Source organism: Sminthopsis crassicaudata, chromosome 2, assembly GCF_048593235.1.
Source record: "Sminthopsis crassicaudata isolate SCR6 chromosome 2, ASM4859323v1, whole genome shotgun sequence".
In the NCBI taxonomy this organism is placed as follows: domain Eukaryota; kingdom Metazoa; phylum Chordata; class Mammalia; order Dasyuromorphia; family Dasyuridae; genus Sminthopsis; species Sminthopsis crassicaudata.
The window spans coordinates 593,312,386-593,339,916 of NC_133618.1; the positions used below are offsets into that span (position 1 = coordinate 593,312,386).

The window sequence follows — 27,531 nt, forward strand, 5'->3', positions numbered from 1 at the left end:
GGGTAACCAGGAAGTGCTTCTAGAATCCGGGGCTTTAAGGGGGAAAGCCAGGGGGGAGGGGTTGGAGATTCTCACCTTATACCCTGAGGCCTTTAGTGAGGTCAATATGGGGCCTAGTTATGTGTGTCTCCTCCCGCCATTTCACTCTAACCTCAGGGCCTCAACTTTCCCCCAAACTTCAGGGCCTCAATTTTCTCCCAAACCAGACCCCACTCGCCATTTTTTGAGGAAAAATACGTTCTTTTTAGGGAAGAGGGCAGGAAGGTTTGGGGAAAAAATTAAAATTTTCAAGACTCCTTGGCCAAGCTGCTGCTGAGGGGAATTGTGGGGAAAGGGAAGGAGGGTCCAAATAAAAACCCATTCTTCTTGGAAAGAATAAAATAATAATAATAATAATATTTATATTATATTATGATATATATTATATTATAATATACATATATAATATAAATATAATATAATATAAATCTTTCTCTTTCTAAATGGGCCCTGCCCTAATTCTTTGAGCACAATCCTGGCCTCTTCCCACAACTGTCAGGTTGGATCAATGTAAGGCCCTAAGGGAACTCTTCCAGGTTAAGCCCCCTCATATTGTACCAACAGAGGCCCATAATTGCCCCCCTGTCCGGGGTGTAAGGGGAAGAAGAATGGCAGATTCATAACTGACCTCTGTTGTGAAATCCAGGGTCTTCAGTCTCAGTCAGAAAGTACTTGAGAGCAGAGGAAAAAAAAAAAAAAAAAAAAAAAGGATTCATCAGAGACTGCATCTAAAATGAGTTTAGACTCCTTATTCCAGCACATCATATTTACTGAACATCAGGCAGAAGAGAGTCGTCGTTTGAGGCATGAAGGTCAAGTACATTTCTGTCATTTTGCATAGGACTTTATATATTTTCTTTTATGTCTCCCCATAACGTTTGACTTAAACCCGAATTAAATTTTGGAGGGCCTGGTCAGGCTGATTCAGGAAGCTCATTTACTCTAAAGTTATTGAGGCGGAGGGATAAGTTGCCAAGGTTTCTCACCCAATGCTACAGAAACATATGTTTTATAAAGAATTGTTGTGTTTAAAAATTTACTCTGTATTCTAGTACGAGTGGAAATAGGCAAGTGTCGGGAAAAAATTCATAAAGTAACAGAAGAATTGAAAGAAGAGAAACTGAAATCAGAATCTAAGGTAATTTTCAATTTTGAAAATCTGCTTTATAGTCACTGTGTCTTATATATCTAAATATTAGCCTAAAATTATTCAGATAGGAAAAATAATTTAGTGTCATTTTGCTTTGGTGATCCATTTCCAGAAAACTATTGAGTTCAGGGGATTAGTAAAATTAAGAGAAATCAGTTTACACAAAGAGAGATGAAATGTATAAACGTATTAAGATTTGCAAAGCACTCAGTAACTCATTCCTATTTAAGACAACTTTGTAAAGTAGATACCATGGATATTATTTTCCTTAAGTGAAGTCCATAAAGATTAAATGATTTGATCATGGTATAGCAGATAGTAAATAAAAGTGGTATGACTTGAACCCACCATCCTTTTGACTAAATGAAGCACATGTTATACTATATATAACTTCCAACAAAATAAAGTTCATATAAATAGAATTCATAGAATTTCTAGAGCCAAAGGAGGCTTTAAAAATTATATAAAACTACCTATCTTCTTTACAGATAAGGCAATTGAGTTACAGAAAGGAGATGTGATTTAGAAGGAAATAAATATAAATGCTATTTTTTGTGCTGATGTTTAAAATCTGAAGAAGTTGTGAATTATTACAATAATCCATAAGTCTGGGGTTTTTTGGTGAGTAAGAAGTAGAAGGGAGAGCCAATAAATACTGGTTGAAGAAAATTTTTAAAAAACACAAAAATAATCAATATCACATAATTATGATATGAAAAAGACATCAATAAAAATTTATTTTTTTAAAGTGGAATAATGTACACATCTTCATTTATAAGAATTTAAGAGGAGTGATTGTTTTTAAAAACTATTCAATATTTTAAACATACATACTTGTCTTAAAACTAATTTACCATGTTTCCATCTGAAAATAATTCTTAGCCTTAACAGATTCTAGCATTGGTAGAGTAAAACGTAAAGTGCCACAGAAAACATCTCTTTTATTTTGTAAAACTCATGATTGAATGTGAGGAGAGAGATTTCTATAGATCTGAGTGATCAGGAATGTCTTCATGGAGAAAGGACAACTTGATTTAGGCCTTAAAGAGTTGAGAAAGCTGCTAAGTAATGGGGAGCTATTGACATTTTAGAAGGGTTGGCATGAGACAAGTGTTTTGGAAAGATTATTCTGATAATGGCTTGTTAGATTGGAAAGGAAAAGTAGGTTGGGTTTAGGAAGGTCAGTTATTTCAGGGGTTCTTAAACTTTTTCAGCTCATGACCCCTTTGTACCATATAACTTTTCCCACAATTCCATCTTGATTTTGAGTCAAAGTGTTCCTGGCAGCATGCAAAGTGCAAAGTGCACATATTGTGTGTTCAGAACCAAAGCTGCAGTGAAGTATCATGATGCAACATGGGCAAGTGCTGCCAGAAACACCTAGGATTCATTATATGTTTGATTTTGAATTAATTTTTGGGCTTTGCATTCAGAAACCTTTTACTGCTGCCAAAATTTTTGTGACCCTCCATATTCAGTTATGCGATTCCATATGGGGGTACAACCCACGATTTAAGACTATGGCTATAATTCAAGCATGAAGGGATTGTTGTCATTCAATTGTATCCCAACTCTTCTTGGTCCCATTTAAAGTTTTCTTGGCAAAGATACGGGACTGCTTTGCCATTTCTTTCTCTAGCTCATTTTAAAGATGAAGAATTGAGGCAAACAAGGTTAAGTGACATGACCAGGGTCACAGAGCTAATAAATACCTAGATCACTAAGCTAGTAAAAAGCTGTAATAATGGTAAATAGTAAGATCTGAACTCAGGAAAATGGGTCTTCCAGATTCCACTGGACTAACTAGCTGCCCAAGGGGAGAGCCTGTATTTAATTTTTAAAAATTGCTATAGGAGTCTTGAATACCTCAATTATTTCTAGAAAAGACAATAAGACAATAAATTTACCACCAATCCATAGATTTTATTTATATCTTTGTCCCTAACCATTAAATATTATAAAATTTCCAAAGGAGAATGGTATGCAAAAGTGACAAAATTAAAACTAATCCCATACTACAATATGGAGTGACTTATTGAGGGAAGGAACTTTTGATTTAGCTAGAATTTGTTGAAAGAGACATAATCCCTTTTGTAAAAATATATATACAACCTGGAAGTGTTAATAACCTCAGGCATGAGCCTCCATCAGATTTAGAGGAAAGAAGCTTTTGTACAACTTTGATCCTATGCCAAGGATTATTGCTCGGTCTAAAAGAGAATATGGTAACACTCTAGTTGAAATTCATAATGAATAAATATCCTGAGGATTCTTCAGAACACAAATTCTTGGACATTGAGACTCTATCATTCTAGAGTTATAAGCTGCCTTAGCCATAGGTGTAACCCATATGATCCTCACTACCTGTGTATTTTAAGCCTTTGTCCACTCTTCCATTCTCTCCTCCTGCACTGTGAGAGCATTTGTGGGGCAGTATATCCTTAGTTTTTGACAGAAAATGCTTTGGAACTACTTTTCTTGTTATGCAATGCTTTAGCTAAAGAAATGTGTCGGGGAAGCACATGTATCATATATACATATATATTATATGTATTGTGTTTAGGAATATATGTAGTCTCCCCCAACAAATTGTGAGTTCCTCGAGGGCATAAACTGTTAATTTTTGAATTTCTAATCTCAGAGTCTAGCACAGTATATGGCACATAATAAACATTTAATTAATGTTTAGTAATTAATTGAATTTTACCATTTTTAAAATTACTACTCTATAAATTGGGATGATTGGCCTAAAAAACAAGTGTAAATGGTAATTCTTACATATATGCACACAAAATGATTCTGTCTAAAATATTAAATTATAGAGATCAGAGAATATTGAGAAATATTGAAATTTCTAATATAAATTATAAATGTGAATTACTTCTTAATCAACACAGATTAGTTGTGTGTAATGTTTATTACATAAACAAAATTGTCTCCTGCTTGCAAAATTAATTTACAAGTCTCAAAGTCATATTTAGATATTGATAATATGCTATTGAAATAATCTAGTATAATTGACATAATCCAGTATATATTTTTGAAAAATTTATATGAATATACATCCCCCAAAATTTGACAATAATTCAGTTTAATAAACATTTTTAAGAGCTTAAAATGAATTCTAGTTTGCACTCAGAGAACTTGTATTTGAATGCTAGTTCTGCTCATTACTGTCAGTATGACTTTGGGTAGGCACTTAAACTTTCTAAGACTCAGTTTCCTTTTCTATAAAATTGAACCAAGTCTCCAAGACTTCTAGCCCTAAATCTTTTTTTCTATGATGTTATTATATCCTTAGGGATACATAAAATTCAGATAGGATAGTAATTTCTGAGTTCTAAGAATAAAAACATATGGCACAGGAAAGAAAGAAGGAAATATACATTTATTAAGTACTGTGTACCAGGTACTATGCTAATATCTTACAAGTATTATCTCATTTTTATCTTTATTGTTACTCTGGAAGATAGATGCTATTATTGTTATACCTATTTTCCAGTTGGAGAAACTGAGTCACAGAGGTTAAATGATTTGCTTAGGTCAGTTTTAATTCAGATATTTTTGAATTCAGGTCCAGTGCTCTTATTTATTTATGAACCTAGCTGCCTGTAGAAAATTCTAATATAGAATAAGTGCAATTAGAAAGATGTGAAATAAAGTATTGTGTTATATCTAAGGGGGAAATGTTTATGACTAGAGAGGAATAAGGGAAGATTTTTTGAAGACATTAGCATTTAGATGTGCTTTAAAGGATGAGTAAAAACGCAACAGAAAAGTGATGGTGGTGGTAGAGGACATTCCAGAGAGAAGAGAAAGTATGAGAAAAATACAGTTACAGAAGGAATGGGAGAATTGCACAGCCTATTTGAGGAACAAAGATGTCCATGTTAGCCTGCATTTGTAGTAACAGGAGTTAAGCTAAGGAAAGTACAACACAAATTGCTTTGTGGGGGTCTTAAATGGTAGGCAAAAGGACAGATTAGCTCCCGGAAGAGTTTTGTCTTGATTTTTGCCAAGCTCATTCATAAGTATTTGTATAGGTATATCTACTTATCTATCTATCTATCTATCTATCTATCTATCTATCTATCTATCTATCTATTTATCTACCTATCTATCTATCCATCCATCCATCCATCTATTTTTCTATTTATCTGTGTTGTGCATACATAAACACATATACATATATTCATATATATTCATATACATATAACATATAAATATATAAACAACACACATATATATGTATATAAATAAATATATATATATATATATTCTCTTAGTAGAACAAATCTGATTATAAATGACTAATGGTAAGAACTGAAAAGTAATCACAAATTGATTTTTCTTTCTTTTATCCTCAGAGTTAATTATATGCTTGCCAATATCAATGAAAATATATTTACTTGACTGCTTGATTTGGTATTTATTGACCAATCTATCAAAAAGAAACAACCTAAGAAAAAACTAAAATATAATTTGAATAGGGTAGTACATGAGTTATAAAAATAATTGTACTAGTGATAGTCTGAAATTATTTTGGACATCATTTTTAGAGATTGCTTATGGTCAGAAATGCATTTTAGAAATACAGAATTCATTTTTTTTTCCTGTCCTGTAAAACCCAGGTAGCATGTAATTAGAACTTGAATGATAGCATTTGCCTTTCAGGGCTCAATGACTACTTTAAAATATGTGGTTGCAAAAGCCACAGATTATATAGTAGGAGGTACTTTGTGAATTGAAAAGATACAGTATGGCTGGTTAGGTTTAGTAATGTGAAAACAGAAACACAAGAACACAACTTGTTTGTCCCAGAACTTACCAAAATATGGTCCTAAAGATCCTGAAAGTGGAGAAAGGATTTTGTAGAATTTATAAGGTAGCACACCAAAATTGAGAAATCACAGATTGAATTTACTCAATATCATTTGAGTTTCTGAAACATATACTTAGTAGTTAACCTGATAGAACTTTGATCTCTATAAACCACTGAAAATAACTTTTCTTTCTCAAAAGGGAATAAGTGAAGGGAAGTCTAAAGAAGTTTATGAATTTAAAAATTATATTTACAATGAAAGAATAATTTTAATGGGTTATTTTTACTTTCCCCCTAATCTTTTGGGATCCACATAGTTCTCTTTTGAATAGGAAAAAAAATTAGTATCACATATTCTTATAAAGGAATAAACTCCCAAATTCTGATGGAGACATATTGAAATGCAGTTTTAAATTTTTTTATTTTTTAAACTTGTTATGAAAGAATAATATAGTCATTGCCTAAGAATCTGAATATCAAAACCACTAGTTTATTTATTTATTAAAAGCTATTAGCTACTTAAACAAAAATTGAGTTTAATTCTTCACCCCTAAGAAAATTAACTTAAATTTCAATACATGATCACAACTTGCTAAATTTAAGATATTAATGTAGGAATTCTATTTCACTCATTCAGTAAATATTTTGAGTAATAATAATGATTATTTTGTAACATTTTATAATATTTTATAATAATTTGTAATATTTTATAATAATAATAATGATTATATTTTTACAAAGTAATCATTATTATTATTACTCAAAATACTTACTGAATACTTTTAGAACAAGCAAATATTATATTGTCTCATTGAGCAACAGAAAAAGTTGACAACAAGACCATTCCCTTGTATTCATTATCTCTGGATGGCATGTAATCCTTTCATAGGTAATACCCACATAAATGTAGCCAGCAAAATGTCAGTGAAGAAGTATTAAAGAAATGGTTGATTCCCATGAATTTGTTTATGGAAATGGAAGATTATGTTGGCAGTTCAGGACTAGGTCACTGCCACTAGAAATTGTCGTTCCTTAAGGATCACAGATTTTGTGATCATGTTTTGAAATGGGAAAAAATCTATATAATGGATCACTTCAGGCTGTAAAAATTTAGCATCTACAGAATCTGAACTAGATAAACCTAAAAGTTAGAATTATACAAGAGAAACTTTCTTTCATAGACCAACAGGCAATAGATTCCACGCTACAAATATCAGAAGAACCATTAAAATATTGTGGCTTACTCAACAGGTTGGTACTGGAACCAGACCTCTTCATAGAATAATGGCTAACAACAATTGCTCAGTTATGACATTAATCCATAAGGAGTTATATACGAAAAACTCATTATCTCCAAATTCTACAGAAAGAAAAGCTTTCACAATATAGAGAGCCAGTGGAGGAAGTCAAATTATGTAGGAAGATGATGTATATATTCCTTCATATAGATGTATGAGGTACATATCCTTACTGTTCTGTTGGCTATTGAACTGAAAGCACTTCCAAGGTATCTATAGAGAATGAGATTATATCCAAATACTTTGGTTAGAAAAAGCAGCTATTTTACCCACTTCTTTGATAGTCCCTAAAATACTACTGATAATAAGAATAAGAGTGCAGGAACTTATCTTAGGACTCTAGGTGGCAATAAATAAAATACTATTTGGAGTCAGGAAGAATGCAATTTGATTCTTGACCTGAATACTGACTAGCTGTGTGACTTTGGGCAAGATACTTAACCTCCTTATATTTCCTGTCCTCTAAGATCCCTTAAGTTCTAAATCTGATGAGAACAAGATGATAATAGTAACAAAAGAGGGCTTCAAATCTTGCAAAACACTTTCCACATCTAATTTGTGCATTATCCCTGATTATTATCTCTGTCACCCTTTTCCCCCTTATCCCCGCCTCTAGGTTTCCCTAGCTTCAAGTATAAGCTGAAGTCCTGTCTCCTGGGAGAAGCCTTTCTAGTCCTCTTAGTGCCTTCCCTCTGAGACTGCCTTTAGTATATGTGTGTATATGTCTATATCTATCTTGATACAAATAGGCAAAGACAGATAGAGTGACATCTCCATAGATAGAGAGGCACACATCTATATAGATATGCATATGTGGATACAAACACCTATACCTACACATACACACATATATTCATATATATATCTCAGGTGTGCAGAATCGGTTTGCATGTTTTCTCCCCTATTAGACAGTAAGCTCCTTGAGAGCAGGGACTGTTTGTTTTCTACAATTCTTCATATCCCCAGCATTTAATAATGCTTGCTGAAGTTGCAGCTAAGTGGATGGAGCATCAGCCTTGCAGTAAAAAGAACCTAAATTTAAATCTGGCCTCATACACTTACTAACAACGTGAGCCTGGACAAGACACTTAATTCTGATTACCTTCCCAAAAAAGTGCTTGTTGACCATCAATTGACTAGTTCTATATAAAGTGCTTGAGGAAGAATAAATGAAGTAGAAAATAGCCTCTTCCCACAAACCATGTAAAGTCTGGTTGAAGAAAAGGAACAGATGCAAGAAAATACTAGAAGTCCATTAGAAAGCCATAAGAATATACATATATATATATATAAAATATGTTAATATTTTGATGATGAACATTTTAATTAATGAGGATGTGGTTTATTGAGGCAGATCGTAACCCCTTTATGGTTTGGTAGATTGTGTTCAAGAGTTGCTATAGCCAAATAATTAATTGTCCTGAGGCCAGACTGGTAATCAATCTCTCCAAACTTGGTCAAGCTGTTTCTCATATAGAGACATAAAGGGTATTGGCAGGTTATATTAGAAGCCTTTCCAGTTGTCAGAGCTCATCTCCTGCTGTCTTTGCCTTTGAAAACTCTTGAATATCCCTATTGTTGTTTGTCTTTCATTTTCTAAGCGGGCCAGGATTCAGGGAGGGGATGCCATGATATGCAAGTGGGTTGGATTTAAGCGAGGGAGGGCGGTACAAAGTCACCTGCCTCAGTTTCCCCTCCTGAGCCACCTGGTTCCAGTGGCCAGATATAGATCAGCATGACTGGAGATGGCCCGGATGCACTGGGAGACCTTGGCCTTTTTCAGTTAAGGTCTCAGTTTGACTGAGGCTGCACTAGTCTGGGTGCAGTCTGGGATTAAAGCTAGGTAGCAATTGAGTCAAAAAAAAATCTCCTCTTTCAACTAGTCCCATCCCCCAAAATCTAAATAGATAAATAAAATTAATCAGGGAGGGGAAGACTCTCAGAGTACTTTCTGTCCAAAACAGAAATGATTTCTGTTTACATTCAAACTGAGCCAATACATTGACCAAACAATAACCAAATGGGGCTTGCCCTAGGACCTATGCATGGTGGAGAAAGTCTAAGAACCACACTCTGCTTTCATACATTCTATTCTGTCCTACATTCCTACAGTCTCACCCTGGAGCCTCCCTTAGCAGCTGGGGCTGGCCTTCTCGCCCTGAGGCATTCATCTGCCATGCCAGCTCCCTGTTTCCATTGAGAAATTCCATCTGCCCACCACTTTTCCTGCCCTCTCCCCACATTCAACCCCCTTTGGTGTTTCCTTACTCCATCAGGGTAGGGAATTCCTAGCACAAAGCTAATGCATGGCTGCTGTTTGCCTTGCCTTTCATTGGATCCCTAGGAGACAGAATAACAGGGTTCAGTGCAGGGTAGTTGGGTTGGTTTGATGAATAGAAATGGTTTTGCATGAGGTTTTCCAGATTCATCCAGATGTAACAGTATCGGAGGAGAGAATGGGTTATTTATTATTTTATTTATTTATTAGTTATTTATTATACACTAGACAAAGTTAGTAAACAAGGTTATTTATTAGACAAATAAAGGGATCTGACAATTGATTGTGAATGGTGAGAGACTGAGGAGTCAAGGATGTACCCAGGTGGTGAGCCAGGATGACCTGAATACACTAAAGAAACAGGGAGAGAAGAGGGCTTGGGGAAAAGAGAATGAGGTCAGTTTTGGACATGATGAGTTTAAGATATCTGCAGGATATCCAATTCTCAATCAGCAGGTAAAGATGTAGTCCTAGAGGCTGGGAGAGAGGCACAGACTAAGCAGATTTGAGATTCTGCCTAGAGATGATAAGATCACCAAGTAAAATAGTAGAGAGGGAAAGAAAAGAGGGCCCAGAGGATTGGGGGGTGTCACAGGCTCCCGTGGATGAAGACATAGCAAAAGAGAGAAAGTGGTCAAATATGTATGAGAGAAGGAGGGAGAAGAGTGTCACAAGGACCTAGGAAGAAAAGAGTGTCAAGGAGGATGAGGGCTGAAAAAAGACATTAGATCTGGCAATTAAGAGATCATGAGTAACTTTGGAGAGAGCAACATTGCCTGAAAGCATGAAGTCTACTCTTTACAGACAAGATGTGAGTATGGAGGAGAAGCAGTCAACCAGAGGAAGTAAGCAGTGCTTTAGAGCACCCCAAAGAAAAATATCTTTTTTATGCATTTCACCAAGAAAAGAGATAGTCAATTTCAATGAACATTTGTTAATTTTATGACCAAAATATAAAAATATCTTGATGAATCAAGCAAAGTTTGCATTAATTAACACTTCTGGTCCATCTAATGTTTAAGCAATTTACTATATGCAAGGCCCTGTGATGGGCAACGAAGACACAAAAGTTAAAAAAAGAAAATGATTTTCTCTACTCACTGAGCTTATGTTCTCCTAAGGAAAGATAAGACAGACACAGAGATAAATATAATGTGAGGAAGATATAATGGCTGATGGATTGATTGATCAATAGGGCAAAAAGGACATGTGATAAAGTGCTCTAAGAAAAATTAAAGATGGAGAGAGTACATATGACATAATGGCTGAAGAGGGGCAGGTACTACATGGAAAAAGTAGTCTCTGAATTGAACCTTGAAGGAAAAGGAGAAGTGTTTTGAATTGCTAGTGATCTATATCAAAAACACTTTGTATTAACTCTTTATATTTTATCTGGATTCATATTGTTATATCCCAGTAAAATATAATCTCCTTGAGGCAAGGGAATGCTTTATTTCATTTTTACTTTCTGTGTCTAGCACATGGACCCTCAATATATACTTGTTGGACTAGATTGAAAGCTCCTTCCTTATCAAAAAGATGCCTATTTAGTACAAAAAAAGTTAAGCTTAATTTTCTTCCTTCCTCCAAAGAGTATTCATTTGAATACAACCATCTATTTATAACTTGCCACATGTAAGAGATTAAGCTGGGAATGCCATTCATCCACCAACAAATATTTTAAGCAATAATAACAACCTTACAGAAATACTTGTGGAACAGTCAGACATAACTTCACTGAACAATAATAAAGGCAGTTCTCCATATGAGATTTGTAACAATCCTCTAGTGATTTTTAAAGGAGCATGTTCTTTCTTTGCAACCAGATATTAAACTTCTTGTGTGAAGGGTTTATTTCCCACTTCACTTGTATCCTCCCAAAGTACTTTGTACAGCACCAAGCACAAATGAGATAATATACGTAAAGTGCATTGCAAGTTTCATAGCTCTTTATAAATATAAAGTATTATTATTATCTTGTTCTTGTCATCCTCTTTGAAGAATTTCATATAAAAACAGCCCTGGTTGTTTTTTATTACTATCCTGATATTATTTATTTTTTAAATGGTTCTATGGTCTATTTAATAGGTAGATAGAATTACTTTTTTGTAATTGAATAAAAATATGGGATGTAAGTAAGCTCAACTTCTATAGACTTACTGAAAACATCCTTAATATAACTTTAGTAGTAGACTGGACAACAGATGATTTTGATTTTTGTTTTGTTTTTCTGTTCCATGAAAATTGTAGATTATAAATATCTGGTATGAATATATTCAAAATGCTGTTCTTAAGTTTATATGGGTCAATGGTATGTCTGTGATTGTCGATAATAGTTTGGTCTGTGATGATTTAATGGCTGAGCTCTTCAGGATATTTTGAAGTCAGTATTTGTATAATGGGGATTTATCATCTGTCAGTTCATGAAAGATAGAGTTTTTGATTTATAGTTCTAGCTGCCAAATCATGTCTTGCTAGTTATTCAGAAGGTGCTGCGCTAAGTGTTGTTTTGCCCAGTCTGTCTCTTTGTCTCTGTCTCTGTGTCTCTGTGTCTCTCTGCCTCTCTGTCTCGTCTCTGTGTCTCTCTGTCTCTGTGTCTCTCTGCCTCTCTGTTTCTGTCTCTCTGTCTCTGTGTCTCTGTGTCTCTCTGCCTCTGTGTCTCTGTGTCTCTCTGCCTCTCTGTTTCTGTCTCTCTGTCTCTGTGTCTCTGTGTCTCTCTGCCTCTCTGTCTCTGTGTCTCTGTGTCTCTCTGCCTCTCTGTCTCTGTGTCTCTCTGCCTCTCTGTTTCTGTCTCTGTCTCTCTGTCTCTGTGTGTCTCTTTCTCTGTCTCTGTCTCTCTGTTTCTGTGTGTCTCTCCTTCTCTCTGTTTTTCTCCCTCTTTCTCTCTCTCTTTCTCTGTTTCTCTGTGTGTGTCTCTCTGTCTCTATTTCTCTCTACCTCTCTCTGCTTTAAATATAATCTACATCAGCTATTAATCCAGGCGCTTAAGATAATGCTTATGTAATTTCTGGTGGCAACAACCTGGTTCTGAATTTCCATCATCTATTCTCACAAATGTTTCTGGCATTTGACACTTTGTTGACACATTATGCTCTGTACTCGAGGCTTTTGATTCCATTCATGGATCTTAGCTATTTCATTGCTTTTCAGGTAAATCATCCTTAGTTATATTTGATGAATTAAGAGTTATTACACTGAGTGACTTATCCAGAATTCCACAAAAAACATATGTTAAAAGAAAAATATGAGTCCATAACATTTTGGCCTTAATACCAGCTGTCCATCTTATATACCTTGATGTTTTTCTGAAATTGGGTTATTTAAATTCTTTATTTCTTGTTCTGTTAATCTGGGTATTTTATACTTTGGTAAATGTTTATACATTATTGGATGCATTGGATTATAATGGAGTAAAATAATTTATAATAATTTTTTGTTTCTTCTTTATTGGCATGAATTCTTTTTTACACCTTGGCATTTTGACTTAATAGTCCTTCAAAAACAGATGACCATTTTTCTCTTTTAGTTTTAAAAATAGTTTTTGGTTTTACTTATTAGTTCAATGGGAGTTTATTTTTCTTTTAATTATGTTCATCTTTCTTTGATTTTTAGATTTTTCTGTTTTTTACTTAGTTATTTTGTTTGTTGTTTCAATTGTATTTATTTGCATGCCAACTTTATTGATCTCTTAGTCCTTTTTTATGATCTACCAGTCAAATTGTGTAGAGGCCATGAATATATAAAAAGTATTTATGATCCTATATCTATATATCTATATCTATTCAGTAATCACCACAGCTTTATCATACTTAATTTTCCTAAAATTCTATTCTTATTCTGAACTTCCTTTTCTTTTTTCTTAGATGTCTAAGTCAGAGAGGAGGATACAATTAAGGTCTTCAACAATTATAGTTTTATTTTCTCTATGTATAATTCTATTAGTTTTAAGTACACTGTAGTTTTTCTGTTTAACTCTTTTTACCATGTCAGTATTTATTTCTTTGTCTGACATAATGTTTTTCACCTTTGCTTTTTTAAATTCACCTGAGGCAAAATTCTCTTCCAAGTACTCATTTTAATTCTTTCTGAGCCTTTATGTTTGAAGCATGCTTCTTGTAAAGAGCATATTGTTGGATTATGTCTTCTAATCCATTCTGCTACTCTCCTCCATTTCATGAGTGAGTTGATCCTATTTATATTCAAGGTTAATACCATAATGTTGAAAGAAAAAAAAAGGAATGTAATCAACTCCAGTGATCCATAACTGAAGCAGTCTTATTATATTCTCTGCCCTTATCCTATTACTCAGCATAGACTCCGGTTCTTATAATTTGTTTTTCTTCTTTTAATCTTCTAGGATCTCTCCTCCAAAGCTTTTACTAATAATTCTTCCTTTTCAAACTCTACTGTCCCTCTTAGAGATGTTTTTCATCTCTTTATATTTTAGTTCTACACCAAACTCTCTCCCTCCCTCTCTCTCTTTGTGTGTGTGTGTGTGTGTGTGTGTGTGTGTGTGTGTGTGTGTGTGTGTGTGTGTGTGTATGTGTGTATTTAACTCTCCAATGGCTCATTAAGATAAGAGTAAAATTTATCAGATGTTTGTTGCCCTCATACTGACTTTCATATGTCTATAAGGTTCTTCTGGTATACTGCAATAGAAGTAAAAGTAACAAATTCTTTGTCTTTCTCATTTTTTCCTAATATATTTCCTTGTACCCTTTCTTTTATCCTCTATTAAAATCAACAAAATGTCATGGAAACAGCTTCAGGCCCTATATCTGTCTTTCTCTGTGAATCCTGAGAACAGTTTGATTCTAAAGGACCACTTGTGTTATTTTTTCACCATTATATATATATGAGCATTTCATCATCATTTGGCTCCTTCTACTTGTTCCAATGCTTCATATTTACCTTTTTAGATTTCTTTTATCTTTAGTTTGTGTTGAAAAGAATGCATGCAACTGTAGTGGTTTTTATCTATCTCTACATCTATTCAGTAACCATCACAGCTTTATCATATTTAATTTTTTGTCATAAATGCTGATAAACACTATCAATATTATTGTATTGTTTTCTAGCAATAGTTTTTCTTGATTGTGTTGTTTTTTTTTCTTTTTCAAAATAAATTTGTGTGATTCTTACTTTGGTTCCATTGTATTTGAACTTTTCTAACTGCTTAGAATATTTTTTCCCTTTATTCAGAAGCTTTTTGTCTATTAAATTATTATATTTTTAAATTTGGGATTTTTTAGAAGGTAACCAACATGTTATTCCTATTTTACATTTTTTACTAGTTCTAATATATCTGAGCAGTTTTCTTTCATTCTTTTTTGAATTATGGTATCCAGGTTTTTGGTTTGATCATTACTATCAGTGAGTATGCTGATTTTTCAAATTTCTGAATCTGTTTTGCAGGTCAGTTATTTTTGGTAGGAAGTGCCTTTTATAATGTATTAATTTTGTTTTAATGTTTACTGTTTTATAGAATCACTGCATTCTGTTTTCACTCCTGGCTTAAAGTTTGTTTACACATTTTGTACTAAAATGTTTATTTTTTCCACAACAGCCACTATTGCAGTCTTTGTAACCCAGCCATTCTTTTCTATCTCTCTTTCTGTATCTGTTGAAGTTACTCTCTCTTTTTCCAGGCTTAATTCTTGTTCTCTTCAGTCATAATATTTATTTTTAAAATTATATCTGGATTTTTAAAATTTATTCACAAATTCAACATCAGTTCTTGGATTGGGACTTTGTACCAGGATCTGCCCCCATCACAATTTTGCCTCAATTTGGTCTTTTTAGCTTTGCATTTTAAACATTCTTGCTGTTAGCCTACTACTCCAACTGTTTGGCAGGGGCTGGGGGTGGGGGTGGGGTGGAGGGGCCTGGAGTAAGCCATAACCTCTGCCACAACCTTGACTTTTCCTGAGGACCTGGTACAGATGCTAACCTAGCACAATTCCCAACCAACAATTGGCTCAGTATCCTGCTTCAGGCCTAATAGGCCTCAAAAAGATAAGGGCTCCCATATAATCCAGCGTTCCCCTCTTCTTTCCCCTGGTAGGCCTCCTTTCTGAGCTTCTGCAAGTCTCCTTATGTCATCCCGGATTTGGAGCCAAAGGCTTACTATCATTTCCCTTTGGTCTTCTTAATCATTAACCCATCTGGTGCTGAGCTTTGTGTGCAGGTACATACATACACACACTATATATTTATACATATGTGTATACGTATGTTTATTTTGGATGAGAACAAGGGAAAAGAGGGTTAAAAAAAACCAGAAAGAGAAGAGAGATATTTACTTAGGAGAAGGAGAGTCTAAGATGAGTTTTTCTGATTTTGTAATTTTGAATTCTATTGTCATTGATAATCATCTAATTGCCTTTGGAATTCATGTGGCTTTGCAATTTACTATTGCCTGAGTTAAGACATGAAGACTAGTTTGGAAATTTTGAAACATCAACTTTTTCCAATTTAGCTTCTCTCTTTTGGAGTCCAGTCCCCCTCTCTCCCAATAGGAAAATAGGAAAAGAGAAAGGGAAAAAGATGAATAAAGTGAAGGTGTATATGCTAGCACTTATTGTTCTATATGCCACCTTTCTTCAGTTGGGGGAAAACTAGCTTAGTCTTTTCTTCTGACATACTTTCTTCTTTTTTTGTTATTTTCTCTTTTCGTTATTATTATGTAGCCTCACCAGTTTTTCCACTTAAAGTAACCTTGTGGGAAAAACACTGGACTTGGAGACAAGAATATCTGGCTTTGAAGTCTGACAAGTCACTGTGTCCCTCTAAACCTCAGTTTCCTCATCTATAAAATGGGTCAAAAGAAAATATTAGTAAACTTCAAAATTCTATGGAAATGGACTATCTAATGAAAATTCTGTGATCCTCCTTAAATATTGATGGCAAAATTAGTTGAACATATGGAGTTGGGTCTTATGCATTTGAAAAGAAGCTTCTGTGGAAAACCTTTGATACTCATTTTGAAGTTATACAAAATATTTTTTGCTACTTCTTCAAGTTTTTCTGAGCAAATGGTATCAACATTTTTAAGTAAAATGCTGATTATTCTCCTAAAGCACTAACTTTGTCTCAGACACAATAATACTAATCAATCTGCTATATCTTTTGAAATGTCTTTTTATTACATTTATAAAGAAATACATTTTTCTCCTGATTGTTATATGACATAGGGAGGCAAAATTCTGTATACAACTCATTTTATATTTTTTATATAAAGTTGATTATTATGCTGTTGGGCAGAGTATTTCATCAGCAAAACTTTAGTCCCTTAAAATGGAGATTAGTTTTAGCCAAGAAAAGAGCAGCTTTATACTATGCTTGCTGCACTAAAATATGAATTTTTAAAAACCCTTAGTCATTTTCAATTTTAGGTTATTCCTGATAGAAAATACTTGTAGCCTTCCAGGCAGCAAATACAACGAAAACTTGCAAATGATGGTTGCATTGTAAGCTGACCTATTTGACCAGATAAGTCAGCTTACAGTGGAAGCCATAAACTTGTTTAAAATCAAACAACCCAAGAGAAACAAAGCCGAGAGTGAAAAGCTTTTTATTGATGAAAGGAACAGAATTAACCAGGAGTTTGGAGCTCCCATAAATTAATACTGCCTGATACCACTTTTTTTTTCCTCCAAAACACATGGAGTTGATTCTAGACTATGTAAACTTTCACATGAATAGCAAATACTTTATCTTCATTTCTCAGAGAAGGGAAGAAGCAATAGAGATGCTTAGCAGCTTGAGCCAAACTCTATTCTAAATGATTTTCCTGCTCTTTTTTCCTTTCTGCTTTTCCTCTCCAGCTTTGTTATGGCTACTCAGGGATTCTCCTGCTCTCACAGACCTTTAGACCCTCTCTTCTGATGGGTGCTGTGAATTTCTCACACTGTGTTGTTGTCCCCATCAGAACCATATCCTAGGTGATTAAAAAAATTGTGAATAGCACAGCTTCTGTCACAAAGTACCTTATTAATTCTTATTCAAAATATGAAAGAAAAAAATAATCAGAAATGAAAAAGCAGGAAATGAGGGTAGAAGGGAAGAGGTTAAAAAAAAAAAAAAAAAAAAAGATTTAAAATAATCCCGGAAAAATGGAGGAGCCCTTAAAGGCCAAAAACACATTAGGATTTTTAGGAAGGGAGAAAGAACACCAAACATCTTTCCCATTCTTTGTTCTGGATTCTAGAGAGCCACAAAATTGGACATTTTAAGTGTTTCTTCACAAAATACTTTAGATATTTACCTTTCTGCTCTAACATTTTCAGTGTTCTTTTCAATCTTTTGATCACATCTTGGAAATAAAAGCTTCAACCAAGGGCTAATGTATATGTAACACCTTTTCCAAGGCTGGGTAGTATCTCTTAAAATGGAAGCCCTGTGTTAGGAGTCAAGTTGTGAGAGAAAGCCAATTGGCAGATTTTCAGTATGAGAATTCGTACCTCAGAAATCAGGTTAATAACACTACAAATCGGGGCTTGATTTATTGTTTTGTTGACTTCTAGAAGTCAGTCTAGAAGAAGAAAGTAAAGGAGAAAATCTTCATGATGTGGATTAAACTGCTTTTAGAGAGTCAGTTGCTAAGCCTTTCCCAGCACAATCCTGGGAGTATCCCAGTCTCAGAGTCTCTCTATAAAACTATAGAAACCAGAGTTTTGGGGCAGTGTTCTAGAATAACACCAAAGAACAAGAAGGGGAAAAAATCAAATCTGTCCATGCTGGGTCTTTAATAAAAATTTGAAACTTCAGGTCATGAATTTTTGAATACTGATGGTTTCATGAATTTGAAAAATTCTGTAAATTAGGATGCTGCTGATTAGAAATTCCTCAGGTTAGTACAGTTTCCTTAATATGCTTTTGTGACAAAGCTCATATGGTGAGCTAAGCACAGAATCAGCATTTGAATTTAGGAATGATATAGCTGAGAGGCATAATAATGTAAGAGCCAACCAATTAAGTTAAACTTGGTCTGTCTAGCCTAGTGTTCCATTTCTGAGATATTTTTGCAGAAAAATGCATTTCTTGTCCAAGACATGAGCCTCTAAAGGTTAAGAATGAACATCAAAGATCTCAAATGTTTCTTTATAAGACAAGATAGACCTACCATCCACAAATCCATATATATCTTTTCTGAACCTTCTTAAAATGTTAATCTTTACCATTTCTCAAGGACAAAATTCCCTTTATTTGCCTTTAACTTAAATATTTACAGCACATCTTTCAGAAGCATGAAGTCAATCAATTAACAAGTCAGTTTTAATCACCTCTATAAATCAAATAATTTACTAGGCCTTGGAACAACAATAACAACAAAGAATAAATTCTATCCCAAGGATCTTATATTCTATTTAGGGATCTGTAAATAAATAAATAAATAATGTATCTCCACACAAAATAAATACACAGTAAATATTTTGGGAGTCATGGAAGCTGAGGAAAGAGATTAAGAAAGTCTTTATATAGGAAGTGACACTTAAGTTGACAGCTAATCTTGAGGATAAACCCCTAAATCACCATTTTAGTGCTATTCACCCAACTCAGAACTTATCCAGGGAGAATTTCTAAATGAAGCTTTTGGTTTGGCTTCTACCCAACTGCTATCAAACGCTAGAGGGGTATGTGTGTGGCTGTGCTTGTCTGCTCATAAGGTACAAGATAAGCCTTCATTTTATGCTATGGAAATTGCAAGGGATATAAAGGACTCTAGGAAACCACAAACAAATGTAGAAAACTTATAAAGTACTGGCATAACGCATAAATAATGAATATAATTCTCCTTTTTCACTGAGTCATGTTCCCGATAGTTTTCTAAAGCTCTCCGTACTCAAAGCACCCCATACCCTTGGGTAGGAGGGGAACCTGAGGTTGCTGGTTAGAGACCAGCCCCATATTCTAGGGAATCCCCATTTAACCCTACAGAGATTCATGTGGGCAACTCCCCTAAGGGTGTGCTCTCCCTTACTCGCCCAGCAGAGGAAGCTCCCGGGGTCTGCTGCAGGATAGGTAGCTCACCCATTTGAGGAGATCCAAATAGCTCACTGGGATAGGGAAGCCAAGTCCCTCATCCCCCCGTTTCCTTACACTCGCTTTAGTTCTTGGCTCCGTTTCTCCCGTTGCCAGGGCAGCCTTCTCTGTCGGACAGTCCTGCTACTCAGAAAACCCTCCTTTCCTCATTAAAAGGCTACATCCCTGTTACTTACATGTGAAGCAAGCCACAAGGGCTGTTGCTTTCTGCTGACTTGGTTACATACCTCTGATAAACGAAGTTGACCAGGGGATATAAGGCCGGATTCCAGGGCTGTGTTCCTGGAAAGTCCTCCTTCTCTGGGGAGAAACAGGTCCCTCAAACTTGCCCCTTAGAGAGGCAGCCCTCCGTAGTTCCCGTTATCCAGGAATTCTCTTCCCCATCTATTTAGAGATTGAGAACTTTATCATATTCTTCCTCAGGAACTGAGTCCACTGCTCCTCCCATCTTATGTGCCAGGGAAGTCCACTCTCAATGTTGATCCATCATCAAAAAAAAAAAAAAAAAAAAAAAAAAAGAAAGAAAGAAAAAGAAAAAAAAAAAGAAAAAGAAAAAGAAAAAAGTAAATAATAGGTAATAGTTTATATAATCTAAAACCTCATTATCTAGGATTTGTTGCTTCTTTCCCCCCATAGCACATATCTAATAATGTTACTCTATTATTCAAGAAGCCTTACTAGTTTCTTGTTATTTAGACGGATAAAAACAAAACTCTTTTAGGCTTTTAAATTCTTTCCTAACCTGGCTAGCCTAATTTTCCAGGTTTACTGCTCATTCACCCTTTCAATGAATGTTTTTCCTTCTATCTCCTAGCTCTCTCAACTTTGTGGATAGGCTGTCCCCTAGGCCGCCTCCTGGTGTTTCTTAAAATTTCGAAGTTCATTCAAAGTTCAGTTCAAGCACGACCCTCTATAGGATTCTTCCCACGGATAGTTACCCTGTAAAAATTACTTTGTATCTTATTAGAGCCATGTCATAAAGATATTCGTATAGAACTGAAAACTTTTCAACTTGGAAATTCCCTGCAGGGATGCATATTGCAATTTACCTACGACTGCTTAGCCCATATTATTTACTCTTGGGAATCCACGGAATTTGTTGGAGATGTTCCTCATTTTCTGGGACATCCCAAAAATACTAGTGGAAAACTTTGGCCATCTGTCACTTTTCACTCTTGGACCTTGACCAACCCACTTTTTCTTTTTGGCATATGTAAATTTTACATTTACTTATATGTGTACACATTTCCACCAAAAGAATGCAAGCTCCATAAAAGCTTCGACTTTTGTCTTAATGTCTTCAATACTTATCATTCTATAAAAAATGCTAATTAAGTGTTTAATGGAGGAAACGAGAAGGAACAAATTTCAGAGAGAAAACTTAAATTCAGATTTGGAGAAGTATCAGCTCCCAAATGTCTGATCTAGGTATGTTTTTAAGCTTTTGAGGAAGCAAAAGCAAAAGAAAACTACCTATACCAAATTCACTGTATTTGTACATTTTTTTTGCAGTTCTATAGATTTTATTCATATCCTTTCTCAGCCTCTTTCTTTTCTAAAGGGTCTTAATTTTTAAAATCTTTCTTTGGTCATTTCAGATATTTTCTCTTTAGACACTTGTTATTTTTTATTAAGGATGGTGGGAACTAAAACAAGATGAAGCAGGTACATCTTATTTTGGTGAAGATATAGGAGTTTTCAGTAACACTGTTTTTGATTATTAATGGATAGAATGCTGGACTTGAAGTCAGGAAGAGCTGAGATTATATTTCTTGCCTCAGACATTTACTAGCTGTGTGACTTGGAAAGCCGCTGAATCATTCTCAGCCTCAGTTACCTTCCTTATCTGACAAAAGAAGATGGCAGCATTTACCTCTTAAGAGTTGTTATGAGGATCAAATAACATAATATATGTAAACCAATTAAACCAATATATAAATGGAAGCTATTATTATCATCTGATTGGTTTTTAAAATTGGAATATCTCAAAGTGTCTTCCATTACAGTTCTTTGTCTCAAGGTCAAGATTTAATTCTGGGTGCCAAGTCATAATGGTATCTAGAAATTTCATAATTCTGTCTAATATTTTAATAGAATAATTTTTCCTTTTTATTGATTTCTTTTTTTTTTGGTTTTATATGCACAGTAACTTTTAATTACACAATTCTTTATGAATCATATTGGGACAAAAAAATCAGAACAAAAGAAAAAACCATAAGAGAAAACAAAAACAGAAGAAAAAGGGGAAAAAAAAGTGAACATAGCACACGTTGATTTACATTCAGTCTTCATAGTTTTCTCTCTGGATGCAGATGGCATTTTCTATCCAAAATTTATTATCATTGCTTTGGATCATTGAACTGCTGAAAAAATCAAGTCTGTCATGGTTTATCATTGCACAATCTTGCTGTTACTGTGTACAAAGTATTCCTGGTTCCGCTTGTTTTGCTCAGCATCAGTTTGTATAAATCTTTCCAGGCATTTCTCAAATCAACCTGTTCATCATTTTTATAGAACAATAATAGAACATATGCCATATTAACATAATCTTAACTGAAATTATTGCATATATATTATTAATATAAGCTTAACTGAAATTATTGCATATCTATTATTAACATAAGCTTAAGTGAAATTATTATATGTATATTTTGCTCTTCCCATGTGTATGTTTTTAGTATTATTTTAGTGTTTATTATTTCTTCTCCACTACAATGCATTTCATCATGTCCTTATGTCCTGCAGTTCCTCTAGTACTATGTCAAAGCACTTACTCTGTGACAGACCCCTTGCAAATATTTAAATATGGGCCTAGATAGAAATTGTATGTCAGATTATCAGTCTGTAGTCTGCCTGGAGACTGGAGAGATTCATTGTCAGAAATTTGTCCACTGGGTTTAAAAGTTTGATTTTTTTTTTCCTCAACAAGAGCAATTAATAGATTGTATGTGAATGCCTAGAAAGACTGACATAAGCTTCAATGGGGGAAGTATCCAGAATAAAACTATAGTTCTTTAAAATATTTATGTAATAAATGAATTCATTTATTTCATTTAAAGTAATACATTATTTTATTTAAAGGAATTCTTTTATAAAACTTCAAAACTTTTACTTTAGTATTCAATGCTCTGTAATGTTCCTCATTTTAGGAATAAAAGGAAAATAATATCCTAGCTAATATAAATGCCTACATTGGGCTCTTTAGTGTAGAGAGCTGGAACTCTAGAGAAGTATACTTGAAACAAGGTGTTAACTCAGTCGAATTGATGAGATGATTGTTCTCTAGTTCATATATATACTTAGGACTTACTATGGTGATGTAATAGTTCCCTAGTTCACACATGATCAGTATGCTGGAATGATATAATTACAATAAGGTATATAGGGGATAAAAAGATAGATATCTCATCTTTGACCAGCCTGGTGGTGGCTCTCCTGCCTTCATCACTTCTCCATCTAAAGACCAAGGCCTGTCCAAAGGACTTCCAGAAAGCTAGCCCGGACATTACACGTTACTATTTAGGAACATGTTCAGTACTAAAGTAGAAAAGTGAACTCAAAATATATTTGGAGAATGTTAGCAAACAAGCATGCAATTGCTAAATATGACAATAAAGTAATGAGACTGATTTTAATGTCTGGACTTGTAAAACTAGTGTCATTAATTTATGATCCCATCTGAAAAACATCAGTCCTCTTGAAAGTCCCATCCTTTAAAAGCAAATGGCTAACAGTTGTTAACATATACGTCATGTCAGTAAGGATTAATTCAGTGCCAACCAATGTCAATCACTATACTAGTTGCTTTGGGGAGCTTATGGCCTTTTTGGGGAGAAAGAATTGAACAAGTAAAACAATTAGAGAACAAAATAGCTCATATATAACCAAATTCTTCAATATGTTTTATACTTTAAGTGCCTTAAGAGTTCTTCAAAATTTGCATTTTAAAGAAAAATACACTATTCATCACTTTACAATATCATCTAAGACATTTTGAAAATGTACTTATTAATTCATTCAATTTTTTTTCTCACTTTGAAGTCTCATCAGTTTTCTGAAAAAGCCTTCCTCTTCGAGCTTTTGAAGACACATGAAAATGGCTTAGAAAAACAGTATGCAGAAGTTAAAAATGAAAGGAGTATACTTCTCCAAACCTTTGTAAGTATCTAACTACTTTGAGGACTATACTTTACCAGTTTTGTAAAAGTATACTTGGCTAAGTTTTCAGAAAGGTATTCTTTTAAGGATAGATACTCCTATTGAAATACAATAAAATAGTACCAGGAACCAGTAAAAAGATGTCTATGACTGAGATGTCATTATATTTTTAAAAGAACTTTACAGCTGCAAATAGGAAATTATTTGCAGTTCTTTAAACACTTCCACTAAAGTCAGACTCTGATCCTTTCTCATGGATTGGTGGTTAATTCTTATTTTTCAAAGATAACAAAATGTACACTGATAAGTCAATACCCATTATGACAGACTGTGTGTCTGTTTTGGGAGGAACAAGCCTAAACAAATTCAGAGAAGTTTGTCAGTGGAAGAATCAGCTGATATTGTGTTGTTTTTTTTTTTCTCCAAAGAATTTTTATAAAGAATGGCCTATCTAGGATTAGATGGCTTTTAATCTTTATGGAATGAATATCTGCATTTGTAAAAACTGAGATCTTTTGAGGTTTAAAATAGTTATGAAGACAATGGAATTCATTAGATCCTTATATTTAAGACTTCCATTTTCATAAATGGATTTTGTTGAGTTTCTTCTTTCTTCTATCCTCTAAAACTAGAAAGGATGCTTCCTTCCAATGGATGTTCATATTGTTTTGTTTGTAGTTATTAATGCACTTTCACGTTTAGTATTATATTCAATTGTAAATTGCCTTATTTATTCATCTAGTAGATTATAAATGATTTGGAGAAAGGGTTACTTCATTTATCATCTTTGTATCTTTAGCTTCTTTCTAGAGTGGTATTTTGCACATTTTAGGTCCTTCAAAATATTTGATGAATTCTTGGATCATGTACTTAGAGCTGAGTAATACTTCAAAGGCCATTTAGTCCAACCCATACCTGAATAGGATTTCCTTCTTTAAAATTCCCAACAAGTTAACACACTATTTGATAGACGAAATTGAGAGAGAAATCTACTTAATCAAGGCACACCATTCTATTTTTGAATAGTTAAAAATTGTTGACATTTCAAATATGCCTCTTTACAACTTACATTCATTATTACCTCTGGGACCAGAGTAATAATATTTCTTTTTCTACAAGGTAGACTTTTAGTACTTCCTTATTTTCCTTCAGAACATCCCCAGTCCTTTCAAGTGATCCTCATATAATGTCCTGAGACCTTTAATATCCTGCTCTGGAAGTTCTATAGATGTTGATGCCCCTTCTAGAATATGTTAGCAAGAAGTATCATATTAAGGACAGTATACGGGAGAGACATCACCTCCTGCGGTCTAGACATGCTACCTCTCCAAATGTAGTCTAAGATAGCCTTAGCATTTTTTGGCTTCCATTTTGTACTGTAATCAAGAGATGCTCATTTTTATGTGAAGGCTTTCCTAGCAATATCATTTTTGTTTGGTACTTGTTAAGTTTTCCTGGTGTGTGTGTTTTTAACTTGTGTCTGACTTTAACCTTATCAGTATGTAATTTTACATATTAAGTTCAGTCCCTAATTCTAAGCTCTTGAGATCTTTTTGTGTACTTTGTAACACACCATGTGGCTATGTTGGTCACTCTTCTATATAGTATTTCTAAACTTAGTTAGAATGCTATTTATGCATTCATTCAAATTGTGGGAAAAATTTGTTAAAACAGTACAGATTAAAGGAAAGATACTTAGGAATACTCTAGAAACCTTTCACCAACTGGACATAGATCTGTGATTGACTACTTTTTGAGACTGGTCTTCCAACCAACTTTACATCAAACTCCTTCTGTTTTTAATCTAGTTGATACCATTCTATTTTCTCTACAAAGATAATATGAGAGACTTCATGAAATGTTTTACTGAAATCTAAACAGCTCATGTCTTCAAATATTCTTTCTAATTTTACCTATCTATAAATTAAACAAAAAAGAAAGAAAAAATGAAGTTAAACTGGTATGACTTACCTTTATAAAGCAATATTGACTCTAGTTATTGCTACTTCCCTTTTTAGATGCTCAGAATTTATCTTTTTCACAATTCAGTTTAAGACTTTTTAGGGAACACAATCACTTGCAGATTCTACCATGCTGGAGAGGTTGAAAAAGTGTTTGTTTTCTAAAGACTAGTCTGCTTCAATGTGGGAAGTTGGTCACCAGTAGGCTGGCTACTTGGTGATGATAACCTAGGGAAGAAAGAAAAATATAACCTTTGTGGACTTCTATTCCTTTAAAGACAGTGTGGTAAATGACAGATACTAGTAATCTCACACAGTGTGATTAGTGCAAATAAACATTGACTTAGCTTTTGGTGATCTCAATACAAGAACCTCATCTAATGAATGATACACTATAAAATCATATAACTCTTGACATTTTTACTATAAATAAGAATATTAAAATGCTGTATCTAAATGAGAGGAAAGCTCATAGTTTCTTTCTGGAGAGGAAATTAGAGGAGCCGATGGAATTAGTGTTATAATGCATCCAAAGGCAACAAAAAATAATAATTCCATGGCACACTTGATGATTTTTTATTACAGTGCTTATGATAAGCATTTGCTTTGAAGATCATAAAGATAATTCAGTTTATATATCAACATCTGTTACAAGGGAGGAAGTAGAAAAATAATTCTCCAAAGAATTTGATGAGTCCCTCAGATGAAACTGCAATATCTTTTAATACTTGATGACTTGAATGCAAAGGTGGGCATGAGGAAGCACATAAACAAAAATTTTAGAAAGGTTCAGATTTAAGAAATGAAAAGAAGACCTTTTAGATTATAGAAAAATCATACACTTTTAGATCCTGTGTACTTTATTAAAGAAGGTATTTGAGAGGTAAAATTTGTATATAATTTTCTTAAAGGAAGCCAGGAGTGATAGAGAAAAGGGAATACATTTCAAGTATGGTGGGCAGTTTTTAGATGACATTGTGATGATTATATTTAGACCCTAACCATCATAGAGCTTATAAAATGATATCCATAGTCACTTGAGAGAGATTTTGTACTATCCACTAAGGCCAAAAAAAAAAAAAAAATACAATAGGATAGAATATCTGCTATCTGAGTATATGATTGAATAGACAACTTAATAAAGCTAATTTGTCAGCACTTAAGGGTTGGACATTCAACATTCCTGTACAATGAGCAGAGTCCATAATGGAATAAGAGAAGTAGAGTGAATAAGATTGCTTTAAGAAATGGTGTAGGGCCTTAATGACCTCCAACTTTCTCTTGAAATAAAGATTGATAATTTTTACGCCCTTATTTATATGATTATGCAGTATGTCTGTGAGTAATGAAATACTACTTTTTCCCACAGAATTAAAGGTGTGGATCATTCAAAGGAGAGGCTCATTTTAAGCATGAGGTGATTAAAATGTAGTTAGTAGTGAAAAAGTAGCATAACAGAAAAGTATGAATGAATCAAAAAGGATATAGCCAAGTCTTGAGAAGGAGAGATAAATAGTGGAGAATCCTTGCACTTCAGTGGCATTCATTAAATGTTAAAAGACCTAGAGGAAGGCCTTGGGTATGTGGAATAGAGAGGAGGAACTATTAGAGGATATGGACAAGATTGACTAGAATGAGAATATGTATTAGGTTGTAGTCTGAAATACTAAAAGAATACTAGGTTGATGAAATCACAGGTCCACCAAAATATTAAACAAGGATTTGTTTATTAAATATTAAATAAATCCTAAAGAGGATTAATTATTATTAAGGTCAAAGTC

At 33.9% G+C, this 27,531-nt stretch overlaps 1 protein-coding gene across 1 annotated transcript in view; it reads left to right on the forward strand.

Moving 5' to 3' along the window:
• The first annotated feature begins 479 nt into the window (after positions 1-479).
• Positions 480-27,531, forward strand: part of CCDC172 (coiled-coil domain containing 172) — a 54,911-nt gene continuing 27,859 nt past the window's right edge. Inside the window, exons 1-3 of the mRNA XM_074285235.1 lie at positions 480-851; positions 1,092-1,177; positions 23,673-23,789. Of these exons, the coding sequence (XP_074141336.1) occupies positions 773-851; positions 1,092-1,177; positions 23,673-23,789 (282 nt within the window). The 5' untranslated portion in view covers positions 480-772. The remainder of the gene's footprint in view (positions 852-1,091; positions 1,178-23,672; positions 23,790-27,531) is intronic.